General features: G+C 37.9%; 1 protein-coding gene across 2 annotated transcripts; it reads right to left on the bottom strand.

The window, feature by feature from the left end:
* Nucleotides 1-4,642: 4,642 nt before the first annotated feature.
* Nucleotides 4,643-20,158, bottom strand: armc1 (armadillo repeat containing 1). 2 transcript variants are annotated; one of them, XM_062021309.1, is made up of 7 exons: nucleotides 19,863-20,158; nucleotides 17,015-17,224; nucleotides 9,544-9,635; nucleotides 9,215-9,407; nucleotides 9,027-9,143; nucleotides 8,776-8,850; nucleotides 4,643-5,767 (listed from the first exon to the last, which is right to left on the bottom strand). In XM_062021309.1, exons 2-7 carry the CDS (start codon nucleotides 17,174-17,176, stop codon nucleotides 5,570-5,572), a joined length of 837 nt encoding a protein of 278 aa, XP_061877293.1. In that variant the 5' UTR covers nucleotides 17,177-17,224; nucleotides 19,863-20,158; the 3' UTR covers nucleotides 4,643-5,569. The 2 variants fall into 2 exon arrangements, with proteins under 2 accessions (XP_061877293.1, XP_061877294.1); XM_062021310.1 differs by having other exon boundaries at nucleotides 17,015-17,221.
* Nucleotides 20,159-20,306: the final 148 nt, after the last annotated feature.

Here is a 20,306-nt window from a genome sequence, read left to right as displayed (position 1 = left end):
ATGGTAACACTTTAGTATGAGGAACATATTCACTATTAATTAGTTGCTTATTAACATGCAAATTAGAAACATATTGGCTCTTAATTAGTCATTATTAAGTACTTATTAATGCCTTATTCGGCATGGCCTTGTTATACAACCAGTAAGCCATTAACTAAGAGTCTTCCCTCAAAAACCTCAGAATTATTGCTTATTAGTAACCCTAACCCTAACCCTCATATGTTCCCCTAGTGTCCAAATAACTCTAAATTAAGTCTTTGTTACTTTAATAAGCTACTAATTAATGGTGAATATGTTCCCCATACTAAAGTGCTACCCCGCATTTCAGGCTGACACGCTGTGGAAACACTCTGTGGAAACACTCTGTGGAAACACTCTGTGGAAATACTCTGTGGAAACGCTCCCCACCCACACTGCTTGGTGCCTCGTCTGAGCTGCTGTGACTTAGATTACCATAGTGCAGACCTGGGCATTGTACGGCCCGCGGGCCGCATCCGGCCCTTTGCGCATCCCTGTCCGGCCCGCGTGAGGCCAATCATAAATTACAAAATAAATTTAAAAAAGTATCTATGTCGAGTGTGCAATACAACGGTGCTGCTTTTGTTTTGAAAAGCGTTATTTGTATTACTTCCGTGTGGACGTATGCGCGTGTGCGATTGTGAGTGAATTGAACGGCGCAATTACAAATTACAAAATAAAGTTTAAAAAACATCTATGTCGTGCGCGCAATACAACTGTGCTGCTTTTATTTTGAAATGTGTTATTTATGCCGTATGTCCGGGGGGAACCTGTGAGGGAAGGTGCATAGAGACAAGTGATGAGACGCTAAAAAAAAGAAAAGTTGATGAGGAATGGCGTGTTTCCAACAAGAGATGGACTGCCAAGTATTTCTTTACATAAATTAATGGTAAAGCCGTGTGCTTAATGTGTGGTACACAGGTTGCTGTGTTTAAATATCATTTTAATCGCCACTACACGATGAAACACGAGGGAAAATACCGGAATGTGTCTGATGAAGCGCGCGCAAGGGAGGCCGATGCGTTGATGGTAAAACTACAAACCCAACAAGGACTTTGTGCCATATTTCACACCCCCAGAGATGCAGCCGTCAGGACAAGTTTCGTCATTTCTCACAAAAGCGCCAGAAAAAGTAAGGCATTTTCTGACGGAGAGTTTATTAAGGAGTGCTTATTGGACTTTGTTGCGCTGATAATGCCCGGAGACATGGACTGTTTTTCGCTAACTTTGGATGAGAGCTCTGATGCAGTCAATTAAAGAGACAACCACAGGTAATGACTTGTTCACAGAGGTAAATGCGTGTTGGGACACGCTGGCAGGTGTGACAATCCAATCCACTTTATTTATATAGCACATTTAAACAACAAAATGTTTCCAAAGTGCTGCACAATAATATTACAAACAATATTCAAATATTATCCTTAGCTCCACCAATGACTGAATAAAAAGAAAAAAAAATTACATATAAAACCAATATAAAAAACAATATCAAATAAATATGATTAAAAACTATTTTTTAACAACAGATGGTTGTCCAAATCTGATGGGGAAAAATGTTGGATAATGCAGGATAAAGTAACCATCAAAAGCAATCTGCTTTTGTATAAAGTTAAGTTAGGTTAAATTAAATTATTATTATTATTATTAATTATTATTATTATTATCATCATTATTATTTATCTTACGGTATATCAAAAATAATATTGAGCAAAATTTAATTGAAATATTGTCGTGTGGCCCTCCAGCAGTGCTCGGGTTGCTTATGCGGCCCCCGGTGAAAATTAATTGCCCACCCCTGCCATAGTGACTAATTAGATTACCATAGTAACTCATTAGATGACCATAGTAACTAATTAGATGACCATAGTAACTCAATAGATTACCATAGTAACTAATTAGATAACCATAGTAACTAATTAGATTAGATTAGATTAGATTAGATTAGATTAGATAGTACTTTATTGATTAGATTACCATAGTAACTAGTATATCATGCAAAAGTGCAGATTCCAACCATTGAAATACTTTGTATAGTTAAGGACTTACGGTCATTAGAAAACATCACTGCACACCATAATGGCAGCTACACTTTCCATCTTAAATATATATAAAAAAATATTTGGGAATGTCCGGCGGGCCAGATTGAAAAGTTTAACCGGCCGCATGCGGCCCCCGGGCCTTAATTTGCCCAGGTCTGCCCTGAAGGGACATGGGGGGATTTTTTTTTTAGATATGTATCTCGTGCACACGAGATATGTACAGTGTTGGGTTAGTTACTGAAAACCAGTAACTAGTTAAAGTTACTAGTTACTTCATTTCAAAAGTAACTCAGTTACTAACTCAGTTACTTAAACCAAAAAGTAATGCATTACTGTCAAAAGTAACTGTTTAGTTACTTCTTTTTTTCTTCTTTTTTTAAAGCTCCCATTAATGCCCTTTTAGCCTTAATTTCAGTATATTGCACTGGAGAATAATACGATCTGTTGACCAACTTGACATGCATTTGCATCACTGAACTCTGCTAAGCAATGTGGTCTACATACAACACACAAAGACAAAGATATGTTTCAAAGGGCCAATTTGTTTCAGGCCAGAACAAATTGACAAAACTATTTGAAATAGCTGCAACATAACATACATAAGTAACAAACAGCATAATAACAACATAGCTGTAAAGTAAGGAAGGCACACACTACATACACAAAGCCTAACCAGGCATTTTTTTCTCTCAAGGAATTCTGAAACAAAATCATGTCTGAAGCCCAGAACACTCTACACATTTCCCCAGTTTTAGTTTAGAGAAAAGGAAAGATTGGCCTGGCCCACTAGCATCCCTCTTTATGTTTGTGAACTTTATAGTCTATACATTTAGAGTGATGTGATAATCAAACACTCTAGAAGTCTAGAATGAAAGAGTATATACGAGAATAGACAGTGTGTACCTTCAGTGATGAATGATGAGCAGAGGCAGAGTTAATCCTTAAGTGGTGGTGGTGGAGGGGAAGTGGTATCGGAGTCTGTGTCTCTCTTTAGCTTCGTCGAAGCATCTTGCTTTTGTAGCTGTTTCAGCAGATTTGAATTTCCGGGAGACTCCCGAAATTCAGCGCCTTTCCTGAAAACCTCCCAGGACAAATATTCTCCCGAAAATCTCCCGATTTTCAGCCGGAGCTGGAGGTCACGCCCTCTCCAGCTCCATGCGGACCTGAGTGAGGACAGCCTTTTTTCACATCCGCTTTCCCACAATATAAACAGCGTGCCTGCCCAATCACGTTATTCCATACGAGGCGTCCGGCATACCGGCGTCCGTGTTGCCAAAGCCGCTGAGGGTGAAGTAGAGGGCGGCGATGTACGAGCTGCGCACCGACGGGCCGCCGACCGTGTTGTTGACGTAGGGCATCTCCAAGCGTTTGCCCAGCTCATGGAGCCATCCTCGGGGAAGAGACGGGAGGACAACAGGGTGACAAGAACTAAATCATCCAGACTAGAGATAAATTGTATTATGTTTATCTTACCTAAAAATAAATATATTTATTAATTTAAAAAAAAAAACTAAATAAATGTTTACTATATTTTGCTAAAAACATCAAAATTGTATTTTTATTAGTATTTTTTCTGACTCCTTATTACATCCAGCCATAGAATTATACATTAAAATAAACATATTTGAAACAATTAATTTTAAATGATCATAATAATTCATTTAAAATGACCACATATTTAATTATTTAAATAATTGCTTGTTTATCAACAACTTTAGCATTTTATTCATTACATTTTGAAGCTCTCAGAAGCCAAGTTATGTTATATTCCTTAAGATTTATTTATGCAAGTTTGAAGTATCTAGTATCTAAACACAGTTTTGTTTGCATATTTTCAGGATGTAGATATATATATATGTATATATATATGAAATACTTGACTTGGTGAATTCTAGCTGTAAATATACTCCTCCCCTCTTAACCACGCCCCCACCCTCCACCTCCCGAAATCGGAGGTCTCAAGGTTGGCAAGTATGATTGTAACTGTTATTTCTTCCTGCACATAATAAATATGTACGTGTTTGGATGTATTCATTTATGTAACATTGTCATTAAATGTAATATTGCCTGACAAAAAGTGATTTGACGTAATATTTTGATATTTACACATCGCATATTTACACACGCGTATTTGACTAGAATGCCCTTATGAGCATTACAAATATCAAAATCAAGTACCTACTGTACTGTTTACTTGTTAAAATACCCTTTTTAGAACAAATATCTACCCAAATGGCCACTTTGTTGCTGCCAAAAATTGATTTCAAGTAATATTTTGATATTGACACATCTTATCTCTGCATATTCTAATTGGTCAGAAATGTATACAGGATGATTGTAGGTGTGTGGAGAATGCAAAATAAAATGGTAAATAAGAGCAAAAATTGAATTTTGAAAGAGCAAATGAATAGGAGACTGCTAAGAGAGGCTATTAGAGTTCACAATATTATTGTGACATAACTTTGTGTCAAGTTTAACTTTCCTTTTCAATTTACAATAAATATATATTCTCAACTTCACACTTGATTTGCTATTGTTAGTTTAATGTTGTATTTTAACAGTGCACAAAAAAGCACAAAGACACATTTGAAGTTGACGTTTATCATAATTTCAGTCACATGGGAATGAGCAGTTACAGTATATTACATTGAAGTCTGTACACGAGGAAGTTAACATGGTGACTGAGTCATAAGCCAGGACTACTTATAAGAAAAACGTATTCCAACTATACGGAATAAAATGCTTAGATTTAACACTGATCATAACAACACATTTTGTTTAAAAAGTGTTAGTCACGGAGTCTAATGTTAAAAATATTATTGCTCTACCAGGGAACTACCACCACCTTCATTATGTACTATAAGTTGACAGGATATCACTGTTCAAATAATTGTGATGTCACTGCAACAAAAATTTCATTTTGTGGAGGTAATTGTAAAAATGAGCCAAAATGCTTCCTTCAAGATTACCATTTTTTGGGCGGATCGGACACAATGTACAAATATACAGTTATCATTGGTATGATAGCATTTTAGAACACTACTGGATAAACTAGGCTAGGTGCTAGTATACCAGGTTGGACCTGGAAGCTTGCAAGTCCAAGCTGTCAATAATCCTGTTGCCGTCCCTCTGGCATGATCTGAGCTCTCTAAATAGTTGGAAGTTACAATGATAAATAAATTAGAATAATTACCGTGAAATGTCCAAAGAAAAGGCACAGAAAAAAAGGGATCAAGCCATGAGGCAAGATTGGCACTAGAGCATGCTCAAAATTAACTGTAAGATGGGGGAAATTGTTATCAATTGATCAGAAAATAAAGATAAATATTGGAAAAGCAACCAAAAACCATGCACAAAAAATGATGAGAAATGTCCTAGCATACTGTCTCTGCGCTCGATATATACACACACGCTGCAGCGCTTGTTGCATACATGTGGTGGCGCTGTGTGCGCGCTAGGCAAGAGGGAGGGGCAGAGTCCAAAGTGGTGGGAAAGGTAAAGCCCGTGACGTGTCACCAATAAAAGGAGCGAGTCAGGAAGTTGGCGGCCGTGTTGAGCCAGCCCATGCCGTCGGTGACGGAGCCCACGCGCGTCACCGCCTTGTCCGGCTCTTGGGACGGACTCTCCTCCTCTGGGAGGTAGTCAGGGATGTCGATGTTCTCCTCCACAGCCGCCGCCCCTTCACAGTCCTCCTGGAATGGCATAATCAGCTGGGACAGAGATGTGGAAAGAGTTATTTCAGCCATTAATAAGTACACTTACAATATGATCTTATGACATAGGACACTTCATGAAAATAATTTTGATGATTGACAGAAATGTTTTGTTTTCGAGAGTAAACCAACCAGTAGGTTGCACGTAAACAAGACGAAACACACTAAGAAAAGATTAATGAGCCAGGAATGAACCTTGCTGGCCATATAAGTTACAGTTTGCTAATACATTAAGCTAAATAAAACACATGAACATTTGTTGAATGGATATTTTCTGACTGGAAATAGCAAAATGGAAAAAATTACGAAAATCTAAAGTTAAAATTCTCTGGCAGGAAATGGCATCTTTTTTTTTTTTTTTGGAAGGAAGTATCTGTGGTGAACAGAGGTGGGTAGTAACGCGCTACATTTACTCCGTTACATCTACCGGTACTTGAGTAACTTTTGGGATAAATTGTACTTCTAAGAGTAGTTTTAATGCAAAATACTTTTACTTTTACTTGAGTATATTTATAGAGAAGAAACGCTACTTTTACTCCGCTCCATTTATCTACATTCAGCTCGCTACTCACTACTGATTTTTATCGATCTGTTAATGCACGCTTTGTTTGTTTTTGGTTTGTCCGACAGACCTTCAAAGTAGGATCTACGCATGGCTGCGTTTCACCAATCAGCTGCAGTCACTGGTGATGTTTGACTCCGTTTCACCAATCAGATGCAGTCACTGGTGACGTTGGACCAATCAAACAGAGCCAGGCGGTCACATGACCGTCACACGTGGACTCCGACTTAAACAAGTGGAAAAACTTATTCGGGTGTTACCATTTAGTGGTCAATTGTACGGAATATGTACTGTACTGTGCAATCTACTAATAAAAGTTTCAATCAATCAATCAAAAGTGTAAAGGAAAAAAGACACTTTATTTCAACCGTACTTCCCGTCAAAAGCCTAAAGACTGACCGCACAGTTCCTGTCTTCACAATAAAAGTGCCGCTCCATCGCGCCTGCGCTAACAAAATAAGAGTCTCCGAAAGCCAGCGCAAACAAGCTAGCAAGCTACGGAGTTTGCCGCCAATGTATTTCTTGTAAAGTGTATAAAAACAAATATGGAAGCTGGACAAATAAGATGCCAAAAACCAAACCACTTTCATGTGGTATTAGACAGAAAGGAGGAACTTTTTTTCTCCTCCATTTGAAAACGTGGACGTTATCAGCTCTACTGTCTGATTCCAATCAATGCAAGTCATCAGAATAAGGTAATACACCAACTTATATACTTGTCTTCATGAAAGAAAGGAATCTATATGTTAAACATGCATGTATATTAATTAAAACACCCTTAACATGTGAACACAAACGGCAAAATAAATAAATATAAATTATATACTGTATATATAAATGTATGTGTATATATATATATATATATATATATATATATAAATGTATATATATATATCCATCCATCCATCCATTTTCTACCGCTTATTCCCTTCGGGGTCACGGGGGCGCTGGAGCCTATCTCAGCTACAATCGGGCGGAAGGCGGGGTACACCCTGGACAAGTCGCCACCTCATCGCAGGGCCAACACAGATAGACAGACAACATTCACACTCACATTCACACACTAGGGCCAATTTATATATATATATATATATATATATATATATATATATATATATATATATATATATATATATATATATATATATATATATATATGATATGTGTGTGTATGTATATGTATATATGAGGTAGATCACCTCGACTTGGTCATTTATTAAGTAATTGATTAACGTTGAAAAACTTATTGGGGTGTTACTATTTAGTGGTCAATTGTACGGAATATGTACTGTACTGTGCAATCTACTAATACAAGTTTCAATCAATCAATCAATGAATGCCTGCTGAGCCTATGGTGCTGTAAGTTATTGTGGCTCAATTTGCCTTAATTTTTTAAATTTTAATGTATTATTATTAAATATAAATTATTGTTTTAGTTGCTTAAGAGATATTCCTGGCTCTGAATTTGCTCATTGCTATTTTTATGTTTTTGTGCATTGTTTGTTGCCGTCATTAAACGAACAGGTTACTCATCAGTTACTCAGTACTTGAGTAGTTTTTTCACAACATACTTTTTACTTTTACTCAAGTAAATATTTGGGAGACTACTCCTTACTTTTACTTGAGTGATAAATCTCTAAAGTAACAGTACTCTTACTTGAGTACAATTTCTGCCTACTCTACCCACCTCTGGTGGTGAACATTACGGTGCCAAATAAATGCAATCATAGCTACCTGCAACAAGTGCACAATTGTGTTTTTGTGCAAGTAAGGACTTGTAAATAAACACAGAGTCTGATGCTCTTTTTATACTTTGTCAACCTTAACACGCCAACAGCAGCCTGCTAGCACTTCCTTATTATGCAACAATTAACCTTTACGACAAGCGAGGTGCATCCATTAAACCCCGGAATTATGAGCATCAACATTACAACACAGGCAAGTCGTGTTTTTTTTTGCACAGTCTTTTTTATATTGCGGCGAGTTTTGCTGCAATGATTGTTGTAGGTTTTAAAATTTGAATGAATTACTTATTTGATTTATATCATTAATATATTTCAATTACTAGCATGTTCAACTTCAATGTCACAATATTCAGTAAAAATAAATAGGCTTTTTTTTTTAAAAATAAATATTTGTACCGGTATATTTTAACAACTATTTTAGGATCTGGTTTGGGCACTATTCAAGCACTGGCACTATTTTAAAAGTATCAATTTGGTAATAGTATCAATTAAAATGTAAAAAATACCTATTCCTAACGTTTACTTTCCTTTCTTAAAAAAAGACTTATACGAAAAATTTCATTTATAATACATTTTAAATAATTTATAGTGAAGCATTGGACAGCCAGGGTATGAACAAAAATGACAATACCGCTCAAAAGTTTAAAAACACTTTCTAATGCTATTAAATATGAAAGCATGTCTACACATGTCCTCACCTCTCCTCCATCATCTGTCTTCACCACCTGTTGAGCTGTCATCACTTTAGTGGAGTTGATTGCTGTGCCCAACGCCTATCAGAGAGAGAACCCCCCCCCCCCCCCCCCCCCACACACACACACACACACACAGACACACAAGTGGTTAAATAGTCTACAGGGACAACAGTATAATAAATCAAAAACATTGTCAGAAAACATTATAAAAAGCCGGTTTGTACAGTTTTGCTCTTAGCTGTGATGGTGCTTACGTCAGCTTTAAGGTCGGAGCGGATCCTCACAACACATCTCTTAACGGCCATCTGGAAGGTGAAGCTGATGACTCCTCTGATTTTCAACAAAGCCTCCTCACACAGGCTTCTGCGAGTCTGAGTTTGATATCGTAACACGTAAATAACCTGCTTCAAATGTTTTTAGCGGACAGTTAAACATTTCCTACCGAGTCGTCCAGTCCGTCGATGTGCAGCACCACAGTCTTGGCCCTCTTGTTGTTAGAGCCCAGGAAGAACTGAGCTTTACGTCGGCAGGAGGCGGCGGCTGCTTCCGCTTGTTCCGCCTCTTCTTTACCGGCCGACTGCAAGATCTCATAGATCTCTGAAGCCAAGAGTTTGGTTTCTCCAGGGGACGTACTCCTTAGGACGGATGCAGAGTCAACATTAATGACAAAAAAAGAGATTATATTACGGTTTTGTTGTATTTAACAGTATGTAGACTGTGTGTGTGTGTGTGTGTGTGTGTGTGAGAGTGGTGGTGATGGCAATGACTTGCTTCTGCATGACATTCTGCAAGCTCAGCATCATGCCCAACTCGCTCTTCATCTTCTCCCTGTTGGCTCGACATTCTGCTAGGTAACGCACGGCCTACACACACAAACACATCACGACAAGACAAAAGTCAAGTTAGACTCTTTTGCAGATTCTAAAGCTACAGTACGTTCACACTGCAATACATGATACCTAATTGGGATTTTTTAGTAAAACCAATCTGTTTATGTAGATCACAAGTGTCAAACAAGGCTTGGGAGCCATATCAGGCTTGCTGCCTCATTTTATGCGAGCCTCCGCCTCATTTCCTGTGGCCCGTTGCCTCATTTCTGAGCGTTTTCTATTTGGGCTGCAGTTCTCTGGAATGCCCTACTGGCAATAGTTAAGAGATGCTACCTCAGAGGAAGCATTTAAGATCCACATTAAAACTAATGTATATACTCTAACTTTTGGACAGGTCTCGTTTAGACCAGTTGACCTGCAGCTTTTTTGTTGTGCTAGCTGTTCCAAATCCAGTGCGCCCTATGGTTTGGAAAATACGGGACATTTAAAAATACTGCGATAATAATGCACGGTGGGAACAGGGGGTTAGTGCATGTGCCTCACAATACGAAGGTCCTGGGTTCGATCCCCGGGCTCGGTGTATTTCTGTGTGGAGTATGCATGTTCTCCCTGTGACTGCATGGGTTCCCTCCGGGTATTCCGGCTACCTCCCACCTCCAAAGACATGCGCCTGGGGATAGGTTGATTGGCAACACTAAATTGGCCCTAGTGTGTGAATGTGAAAGTGAATGTTGTCTGTCTATCTGTGTTGGCCCTGCGATGAGGTGGAAACTTGTCCAGGGTGTACCCCGCCTACCGCCCGAATGCAGCTGAGATAGGCTCCAGCACCCCCCGCGACAAGTGGTAGAAAATGGATGGATGGATGGAATAATGATAACCGTGATCATTTTGGTCATAATAACTGTGACAAGGAATTCTCATACCGTGACATCCCTAATTGTACCATATGTTCCGGCCAGAAATCTGAGTTCTAAGAACTCCGGCTTATTAGTAATTCCTGGAGCCAAAAAAAAGACTGCAGGCTCCAGTACTCTGCCCTACCTGTAACGGTTAGAAATGCTACCTCAGTAAAAGCATTTAAGTACCATCTTACCCCATTTTTAGACCAGTTGATCTTCCACCCTTTTTTTGCTCCTCTCCCCTCTTCTATATAAGGTGGCCACGGATCAGTTTCTATGGAGGACGCGCTAGCTGTTGCAAGTCGAGACCACTCCTTTGCATAAGCCGGTGACGTCTCTGTGCTCCGACTTGTCTACATACAAAAGGATCCCCTGCTAACCTCTTTATGGACCGGACTCTCACATTATTAACAGTATGCACTTGGAATCCATTGCATCGGTAACCTGGGGGTGGGGGTTTTCATTGTACCCATTGGGTTGAGTTTTTTGTTTTTGCCCGTATGTGGGATCCAATCTGAGGATGTCGTTGTGGTTTGTGAATCACTTAAGGGCTATATAAATAAACTTTGATTGAGTGACTCAATACGTAACAACACATTCCAAGATTGTAAAAAAAAAAAAATCTAAAATCCATAAATATTTGCTTGTCAACATGACTTAATATCCATTCATCCATTTTCTATAGCATGTCCCTTTTTGAAGCAAATAATCCATCAATTTCTTAGTAAGAAAATATCATAAATGCATTAGCAATTGTGTAATAAATATATTTACTTTTCAGGGCATTCAGTCGATCGCAACTGGACTGTTTGTCTTAGAGGACGTTTCGGCGCTCATCTGAGTAGGCTTCGTCAGTTTGTGATCACAGACTTAGATAGGTCAGTTTTAGTCCAGTTGCGATTAACTGAATGCCCTGAGATGACAATGACCTCAATGAATGAGAACATTCATAGACATCATATTTACTGTTACAAGCGTCCCTTTGAGGGGCAGCCATAGCTGCCATGCCCTCACAGAAAACGAGTTTGACACCTGTGATGTAGACCAGTGATTTTCAACCTTTTTTAAGCCGCGGCACACTTTTTACATTTACAAAATCCTGCGGCACACCACCAACCAAAATGACACTCTAACACAGTATATAATACATATAGTTAATAATATAGTTTTCTAAATGTATTTATACTCACTACTATTACAATGGCTTTACAAGCTCGCAGTATTAATGTTTCTGCCACAGTGTGGGACTTTTTTGATTTAGCTACGAGTTCAACAACAAGGTAGCAAGCTTTGAGGGCTCTCTTGTTTACCTTTGTGGTTTTTCTGAGAAAAGTTGCCTGTTTCTCATTATTTGTACGTAAGCGTACAAAATAGTCCATCGGGGTGTTTCGTTTGGAGATGGCGTTTAAGCTTGCTTGGCACCATGGCGCTATTGGATAGCTTCTCACCACACACCAAGCACTGCGGAGTCGGTGCTGTCGCATCCCCGGTGAAAGTCAATCCAAATGGAAGATAGCTTTCGCTTTATTGCCTCGAGCTCACCGTCTTTTTTTATTTTGTAGACCACTCATACTAGAGCCTTCATCTGGGTCAGAATTTTGTCCAGGACCCTGTTCGGCATTTGCATTTTCCCTTCTCAAAAACTTCTCCATCACTGTCACTTGCTCGCCTCCTTTTGCTGCGATCCCAAACTGTCACTGTCACGTGATGCGCAGCGCTAACTCGATTGTCTTTACAGGTATTTATCGCCCTCTGCTGCCACCTACTGAAATAGATGAGTATTACATTATCTGCCGCACTTTATTATAGCACGGACACCCGACAATGGTTAATTAGGAGATATTAAATAATTTCTCACGGCACACCTGACGATCTCTCACGGCACACTAGTGTGCCGCGGCACACTTGTTGAAAATGACTGATGTAGACAATCTAATTACAACAAAAAAGTGATTTCTAATGTAAATGGAATGGGACCCTGAAGTGACACGGATGTGCACATGTCATGACGTAATATACCTGTATGCTACAGCATGCACCGCAGTGTTTATGGCACATTTGTGGCAATTTCAAGGATTTTGTGCAACCGGAGTGAACGTTTTCTAAACCAAATTATTTTGCGTATAAGATTTTGGAGGGAAAAAGGGCAATCACTTTGGCTCTCAGTTTGTGGGGCATTTGCTTCCACGTCTGTCCCAAAAAGTGTGTGGGCAAGCAATTGGAGCCAGGAGTGGTGGAACATTGACGTTAGTTCTAAAATATCTTCTTTTTGTCTGTTTTTTGCTGACTCGTCAACTATTCATTTTTGTGACAGTCTACTTTGGCAGAAAATTATGACGTTTGTCTCTTTTCAATGAGTGCGACCCAATCTTTCAGACTGCAGTTGCATTGGCTACACATCAGACTAAAATAGCCGCTTGTGTACAGCTCCACTAATGGACATTGGAGTGTTACTTTAGGTGTACAGCTCCACTAATGGACATTGGAGTGTTACTTTCAAAGGCAAAGTTAAAGTATTGCTAGAAACTTAATTTTATATGGGACTTTATTGTATTATATTTATAGTACATGTTCCAAAAAGAAAAAAGCATAAAACACCACCAGAATTAGAGATATTACAAGTCAAAGTGGTGACGCTTAGTGTTACGTTCATGACTTGGTGTAACTAAACATTACCCTATAAGATGAAGGCAATTGCATTTTATTGATATTTGAAATGTATTCAATGTTTATAAATTAATATTTAAATATACTAAATGTAAAAAAGGGAATAAATATTAAAAATAACATCATTAAATGAAATCTAGTTTGGTTACGCCATCAAGAGCGTGACAAAAGGTTGTAAAAGTTTCAACTACAATTCTAAATAAGATGTCAAAAGCAAACTGAAATCAAATACACACAGCTTAAAGATTGATCAATACCTATTTAAATTTAGTAATACATAAATATGATGATTTATCAAAATATAAAAGAAATATACCTGAACAGAACGCTCATGATGGTTACACCAAAAAGTTACGCTATGAATCGCATTTTTCCAAGTTTTTGGGGCATTTTTATGCTATTTCCAAGCATCTCCTTTTTATTATCGTTGATTTTAAATGGTCAAACTAATGCATATTATAAATGCATGCCCTAGTAAACAAAAAAAAAGTCATTTATTTTGATTGTTACATTTTGAAGTACATTTGTGCAGGTAGGTGCGAATGTACCCATTACCAGAGCTGTACACACATACGAAAGAGGTCTTGGTCGAATTTGAAAAAAATCTGAATTGTACTGATCACATTGACATGAAAAGATCAGGGGCCGTACTTATCAAGCTTCTTAGAATTACTCCTAAGAAGTCTGCTAAGAGTTGACTTAAGAGTAAATAAATTCTTCGCTGAAAGCTGCACTTAAAAGTTAGTTATCAATCGTCTTACTCACACTTTCAGCGAAGTGTAGGACTGAATCTTAAGTGTCACACTCAGAGCTGAATTACGACATTACTATGTGCCGTAAACGGAATTTTAGGTGACGTCATTTCTGTGTCCATAGAAATGACCAATCACGGAAGGGAATCCGTTGTCTAAGAATAAAGAAATATCTTGGAAATATTTAAGTGGACAATGGGAGTGTATATTTTGACAATAAACTACAAAATAATACAAAACAAACTAGTCCCCGCCGGCACTCACGCTACCGCTCCCTCTCTTCTCTTCTCTCGCCCACACACTCACTGACGTCACTCACCTCACGGCCACACACATACGCTACTGTCATAACATTTTCTTTCCAATTAATTAATTAGGCAACTAATTTGAAACTGGTGTGGGTGGCTCTATATATACTAGCCCACTGCAGACACATGCAGAAATCAACAAGGAATCGAAAAGTATTAAATCTGTGACAAAAATAATATCCGCTCTGTCTAAACGATACCGTTTGATCAGCTGCTCGTCATAAAAAAAAAACTAAACATTGTTCCGTTCCCTGAACGTTCGCGCACGTCTCTCTTGCCTCAGTGCCATCCCCTGCTGGCAACTCCTAACCACTTAAGACACCTCTAAAGGTCTCTTAAATATCGTGGAGGGTAGGAGTGATTCTTAGACTTAAGAACGTTGATAAAAAGCTTTTATTCTTAAGTTTGAGAGTAGGACTAAATTTCGCAAATTCTCAGGACTTAAGTGTAAAATGGCACTCTAAGAAGCTTGATAAGTACGGCCCCAGATACCTGTCACACATGGACAAAAAAAGGTGTGAACATAGCCTGAAAGTTGAAGTGTTACATAAGCATGAGCATGCTGTGGCTCTGTGTTTACACTTTTCTTTCAGACAACAGTTGATACATAAGACACTTAATGCTGTCACACACACACACACGCACGCGTACACACACACACGCACGCACACACACACACACACGCACAATTACACTTATACCTCGGTTTTGATGTTTTCATTTAACAATATTATCAACCCCTGAGGGACAAGTGGAAAAAATGGATGGATGGATTATTTGTTAACATGGTTAAACAGTTACATAACTACTGATAGTTTATTTTATTGTTAAAAAAATATGTGATTTGTAATAGCAATGTGATACATTGAATATTGCAAAATGTATCATCAATTTTTCAAGTATATATATATATATACTGTATACAGACCTTAAATTTTTACTTTACCTGTATAAGGTCAAGCCATAAAGGAAGGCTCATATTTTAGGGCACCAAGGCAAACATTTTATAGCTCATGTATGAGATCTAGGGCTGCCAATTATAGCCAAAGTAATAATTAAGGTTATCAATATTAAAATCATGATTACCGATTGTTAGGTAAAGCAGTGTTGGGGTGTGAACGTAATACCGGTACCTTCATGTAATTTGTAGGGCTGCAACAACTAATCGATTAAAATCGATTATTAAAATAGTTGCCGATTAATTTAGTCATCGATTCGTTGGATCTATGCCATGTGCATGCGCAGAGGTTTTTTTTTTAATAAAAAAAAATATTATTATTATTATTTATTTTTTTAATAAACCTTTATTTATAAACTGCAACATTTACAAACAGCTGAGAAACAATAATCAAAATAAGTATGGTGCCAGTATGCTGTTTTCAATAAAACACTGGATAGGATAGAAATGTAGTTTGTCTCTTTTATCCGATTAGTAATCCATTAATCGAAGTAATAATCGACAGATTAATCGATTATAAAATTAATCGTTGGTTGCAGCCCTAGTAATTTGTAATGTCTAATAAAAAGGCTATAGATAAACGTTATCCATATATTTAAAGACAAATTAGTTTTTTTTTTTAATTCTTTAATGATATCACCTTGTCAGCATTTTGTCATTACCTGATGCCTTTATCTCTATTTTTTACATTTTGATAGAGGAAGTTTTCATTTACTTTATATTTTTTAAGTTACGTACATTTATATGTACATATAGATGCTGTATCGGGACAGATCCATTAAGAAATATGTCGTATAGGAGTTAACTATACACAATAAAACATTAACAAAATGCTGTGTCACATGAATGGTTTTGGAAGTAATACCTTTGTGACATGAAAAAAACACAAGTAATGTAAAAAAAACATGTCGTTTACTTTTTAATACCAAAAGAAAACACAAAGCAGTTTGGCTAATGAAGATCAAGTCTAATAAACAAGCTTTGTTCTTCTCCAACGCCTCCCTGGTGACAATCTTCACAGCCTGCGTTCAACTCGATTGAGATGACAAAACATTTGAGCTAGTACTGATTTTATTTGAACACTGATACAGTTTGCAGTTAAATAAAGGACAAGTGAGCATCCCAGTAAACAATCTAAAGACTTTATAAACAATTTGTGACAACGTTCACGACACATTGCCTGCTGCATGTTTCCTCACGTCATTAACTCTCACTCACAGCAGCTGATGGACGCTGTATTGAGAAAATAAAAGCAACACCAAATATTTTTTTCTCCTTCGCTGTATACTTTTAGTGTGGGGACAAGTGCGTCTGTCTCCAATATTGTTCACACTTGTCGCCATCTAACAGCAGCCCGCTCTCAAACACACGCCGGGAAGCGAGGGAAAATGACGTTAAAACAAGCGCTTGGTTACTCCGAGGGGAAATCTTCGGGGCAAAGCCTATGTAGTCTATCCACCATGATTGTCAAGTCAAAGGACGGTAGTGCGCTTGCGCCTGACTTTGTGTTGCCTAAAATGCATTAATAAATGACGGTTTTTTGGTAATTAAAAAATTAGACAGTATTACTAACCGTCTGGAATTTTATCGCAAATTATCATTATACCGTTTACCATTACATCCCTAGTCCATTAACAAGTAAAAAGTCAAGGGCGGTCACAGCATGTTTTTGCCGCCGATGTATGTCAGTTTTTTAGGGCATTACGGAAAATGACGAGGGCGGTCGCGGAAATTGCCGTGATTAAATTCGACCCCTGTATATAAAAAAATCAGTGCGATGTGGCAATGGACGATTGTACCTGTGAATATAAACAAAAGGACAACTTACCAACAGTGCCGAGTAGACCACCTGGGGGTTGGGGTGGTCAAGGAAAAGGATGAGACCTGGCAGACATCCCTGATCTTCAACTATGGCTCTGCGGTTGAGGGGGTCTGCGGCAAGATCTCGCAGCTGGTTGACCACCGTCAGTGCATCCAACTCCGCACTCATGGTGCCTCTCGTCTTAGAGCCTTACTCATCCAAACAGCCTCCACCCTGCTGGGTAATGATGATGCAAATATGGGTCATAACTGATGGAGCTTATCAAACACTAATACACTGATCCTCAAACTGTAGCACGAGTACCACTGGTGGTACACACATGCCATCTACTAAAACACAATATATATATTTACATTTTTAAAACGACATGATGTTAAACATATACATATGAAGTAACTATAGAGATAAAAGTGTACTAACCAAACACTTGCTGAAATGTATTTAAATAAAAGGCAAACGCCCCGAGCCAATTACTTAGTGCATACAAGTCACATATTATAAAGCACACGGGTCAAACTCAAGGTCCCGGGGCCAGATCCAGCCCGCCACATCATTTATCATGGCCTGCAAAAGCCTGGAAATAATATGCGTCAATGAAGTACTTTTTTTTCCTTACTTCCTATTTTTCACAGAAAAAATGCACGCAGTTGCAAATCTTTTAAACTTTATTATCTAACAATGCAACAAATATTATATTATCATACACTCCAAAAATTGTTTTGTTAAAAAAACAAAACAGATTCTTAAATATCTGCTTGACTTATGATTTCAAAGCAAGTTATCCATCAAATGGTGCACTGTAAAAATGACAATAGATTTTATGGCAAAATTGGGTAAAAGTTTTTTCAGCATATTCCTGTAAATGGGAAAATAATACGTTTTTTTTAGGGTAAAATTCTGGCAACTGAAGTACCAGTTTTTTTTATCACAAAATCTATGGTTATTTTTACAGCATATTATTGTAAATGGGAAAATTGTATAATTGTTGTTTACTGTAAAAAAAAAATGTTTTACTGTTAAATCTATGGTTGTTATACAGTATAGTATATTACTGTAAATGGAAAAGAAGCACCACAGTTTTTTTACTGTAAAAAAATGGCGGCTCAGTAGCCAAAATTTTACCGTGAAAAAACAGTGGAATATTTTCTAATTTACAGCAATATGCTGTAAAAACAACCTCAGTAGATTTCACAGTAAAAAAAACATGACAGCTCAGTTGACAGAATGTTACTGTAAAAACATTGGAACTTTGTTTCTATTTACAGTAATATGTTGTGAAAAAACACGGTAAATTTAACGGTAAAATTCTGGTAACTGAGCTAATCCACACATTTTTACAGCGTACGGGAAAAAAAAATAGAATCAAATGCAGAAGCAATTTATATTCACATATTATTCACTGTTAGAGACGGCCCTCTGAGGGCAGCTATAACTAAGATGTGACCCTCTATGAAAACAGGTTTCACACCCTTGTGACGTAAGGTATGCTGTGGCGTGGTACACTTTTGAGGTGGGACTTGGTGTTTAAAGGGAAACTGCACTTTTTTGCCCATCATTCACAATCCTTATGAGAGATGAACACATTTTGTTTATGCATTGTAACTCGTAAATAACAATGAAGCTAATGGGAGCAATAATGTCATTACGTCTACTGCGCCATAAAACCCACTAAAACACATCCAAAAAGCACCAACAACACTCCATTTACGTCTTGTGACCAGAATATTAATCAAGTTTTAACAATAGTTATCATTAACGCTAACTTTAAGCACCTACTTTTAGTGGCACATTGATAACAGAGAGGTAACTAGTTTATACTGCTATATTGACATCATGAGCCAGTGAGCTGATATATCGTCTGAGACTTTGTAAAAGGCAATTATAGATTATAAATCATGCTTCTCATCTGGATAGTAGAATGGTGAGAACATAAACCAAGAAGTTGATCAACTTTGACAGCCAACTTAGAGAAAGACAATATAAGACGCTAGTATGCACCCACCTTTTATTTTATTCCTTGCGACGATTATGATTAATTCTTCATCTAAACGGCAAGATATGAACATCCCATCAGTCGTCATCCCAGTGAAAGCAGCCATTGTACAGTAAGTGATTGTTTTATTATGTTTGTTGTCTCTCTTCAAGTCTGCCTTGAGTTGTTGTTGAAGGGAAAAGCAAATGTTGTGATGCGTTTGTGAATTTAAAGTGCAATGAGCGAAAGACGTAAATACAAGTTGTTATGAATGTGCCTGTTACTACATTACATATATACTCATAGTATGTATATAAAACCATGATGGAGGTGATTGTATTTTTTTTTATATTGCTTTAAAGGAATAGAGCGACTCCCGTAGGCACCATTGTTAGCTGACTTTTGCCAGCGTTTATTTACTGGTTGGAATGCATAAAAAAGGCAAATAGGTTTGTGCTTGTCTCACATAGGGATTTCTTTGAGAACCATTGCAATGTCTGCTGTATTTAAGGTAAGAAAATGTTGTTAAATTCAGGATCTCGGGGAATTACAGTAGGAATTAAACCAGAAAAGAAGATTATATGGTTTACCTATTTATCATTAACAACATTCAAAAGAGGCTCAAAGTCAATATCGACGCTTTGTATAGCATAGCTTATTATGTAGTACTTGACACATCCCTAAAAAGTATGGCCCAATGTCCCAGTTGCAAACGGGCACTTTAAAATGTGGATATTCGCTTGTGTGACCAGTTAAATACACATTGTGTTTGTTTTGCTACGACCCCCAGCCTCACCTCAAAGCTCGCCCCTGTGGAAAAAGACAAGAAACGACTCGGCGACTAAGCTAAGCTAGCTAACGCTGTTACACACTTCAACTTACCTTTCAGTCAGCTTTCGGCGAAACCATGAGACAACAGTTGGAAAGCTCAGTTACACAAGACGCAAAAATGGCGTGCCGGCAGACAGCGTGCCAGTTTAAAAGCAGCCCCTAATAATCTAATTTCATTAACGCTGAGGGCCTGCGCCTTTCTCGACAATGCCCGTCTAAGCTAGCAGCTGTGCATACTGTTTGGGTTTTGTGGCACGTTCGGTTTGTTTTAGCTATTCGGACTCGCCGCTTTACAGATGAACCTGTTTCACTCTCGTCCGTTGAACGTGACACTGTGCTGTCGGGATAAAAGAAAGTCAATATCGAACGTACTCTAACATCCCCCTATATAATTGGACTGTCTCATTTGATTGACTAGACCAAAGCCCAATCACGAGGTAATGTCAAAATAAATAATGCATCCTATTGGTTGAATTACCTGTCAATCAATAGGAT

Source organism: Entelurus aequoreus, linkage group LG15, assembly GCF_033978785.1.
Source record: "Entelurus aequoreus isolate RoL-2023_Sb linkage group LG15, RoL_Eaeq_v1.1, whole genome shotgun sequence".
Taxonomy (NCBI): Eukaryota; Metazoa; Chordata; class Actinopteri; order Syngnathiformes; family Syngnathidae; genus Entelurus; species Entelurus aequoreus.
This window is presented reverse-complemented; position numbering and strand designations above follow the sequence as displayed.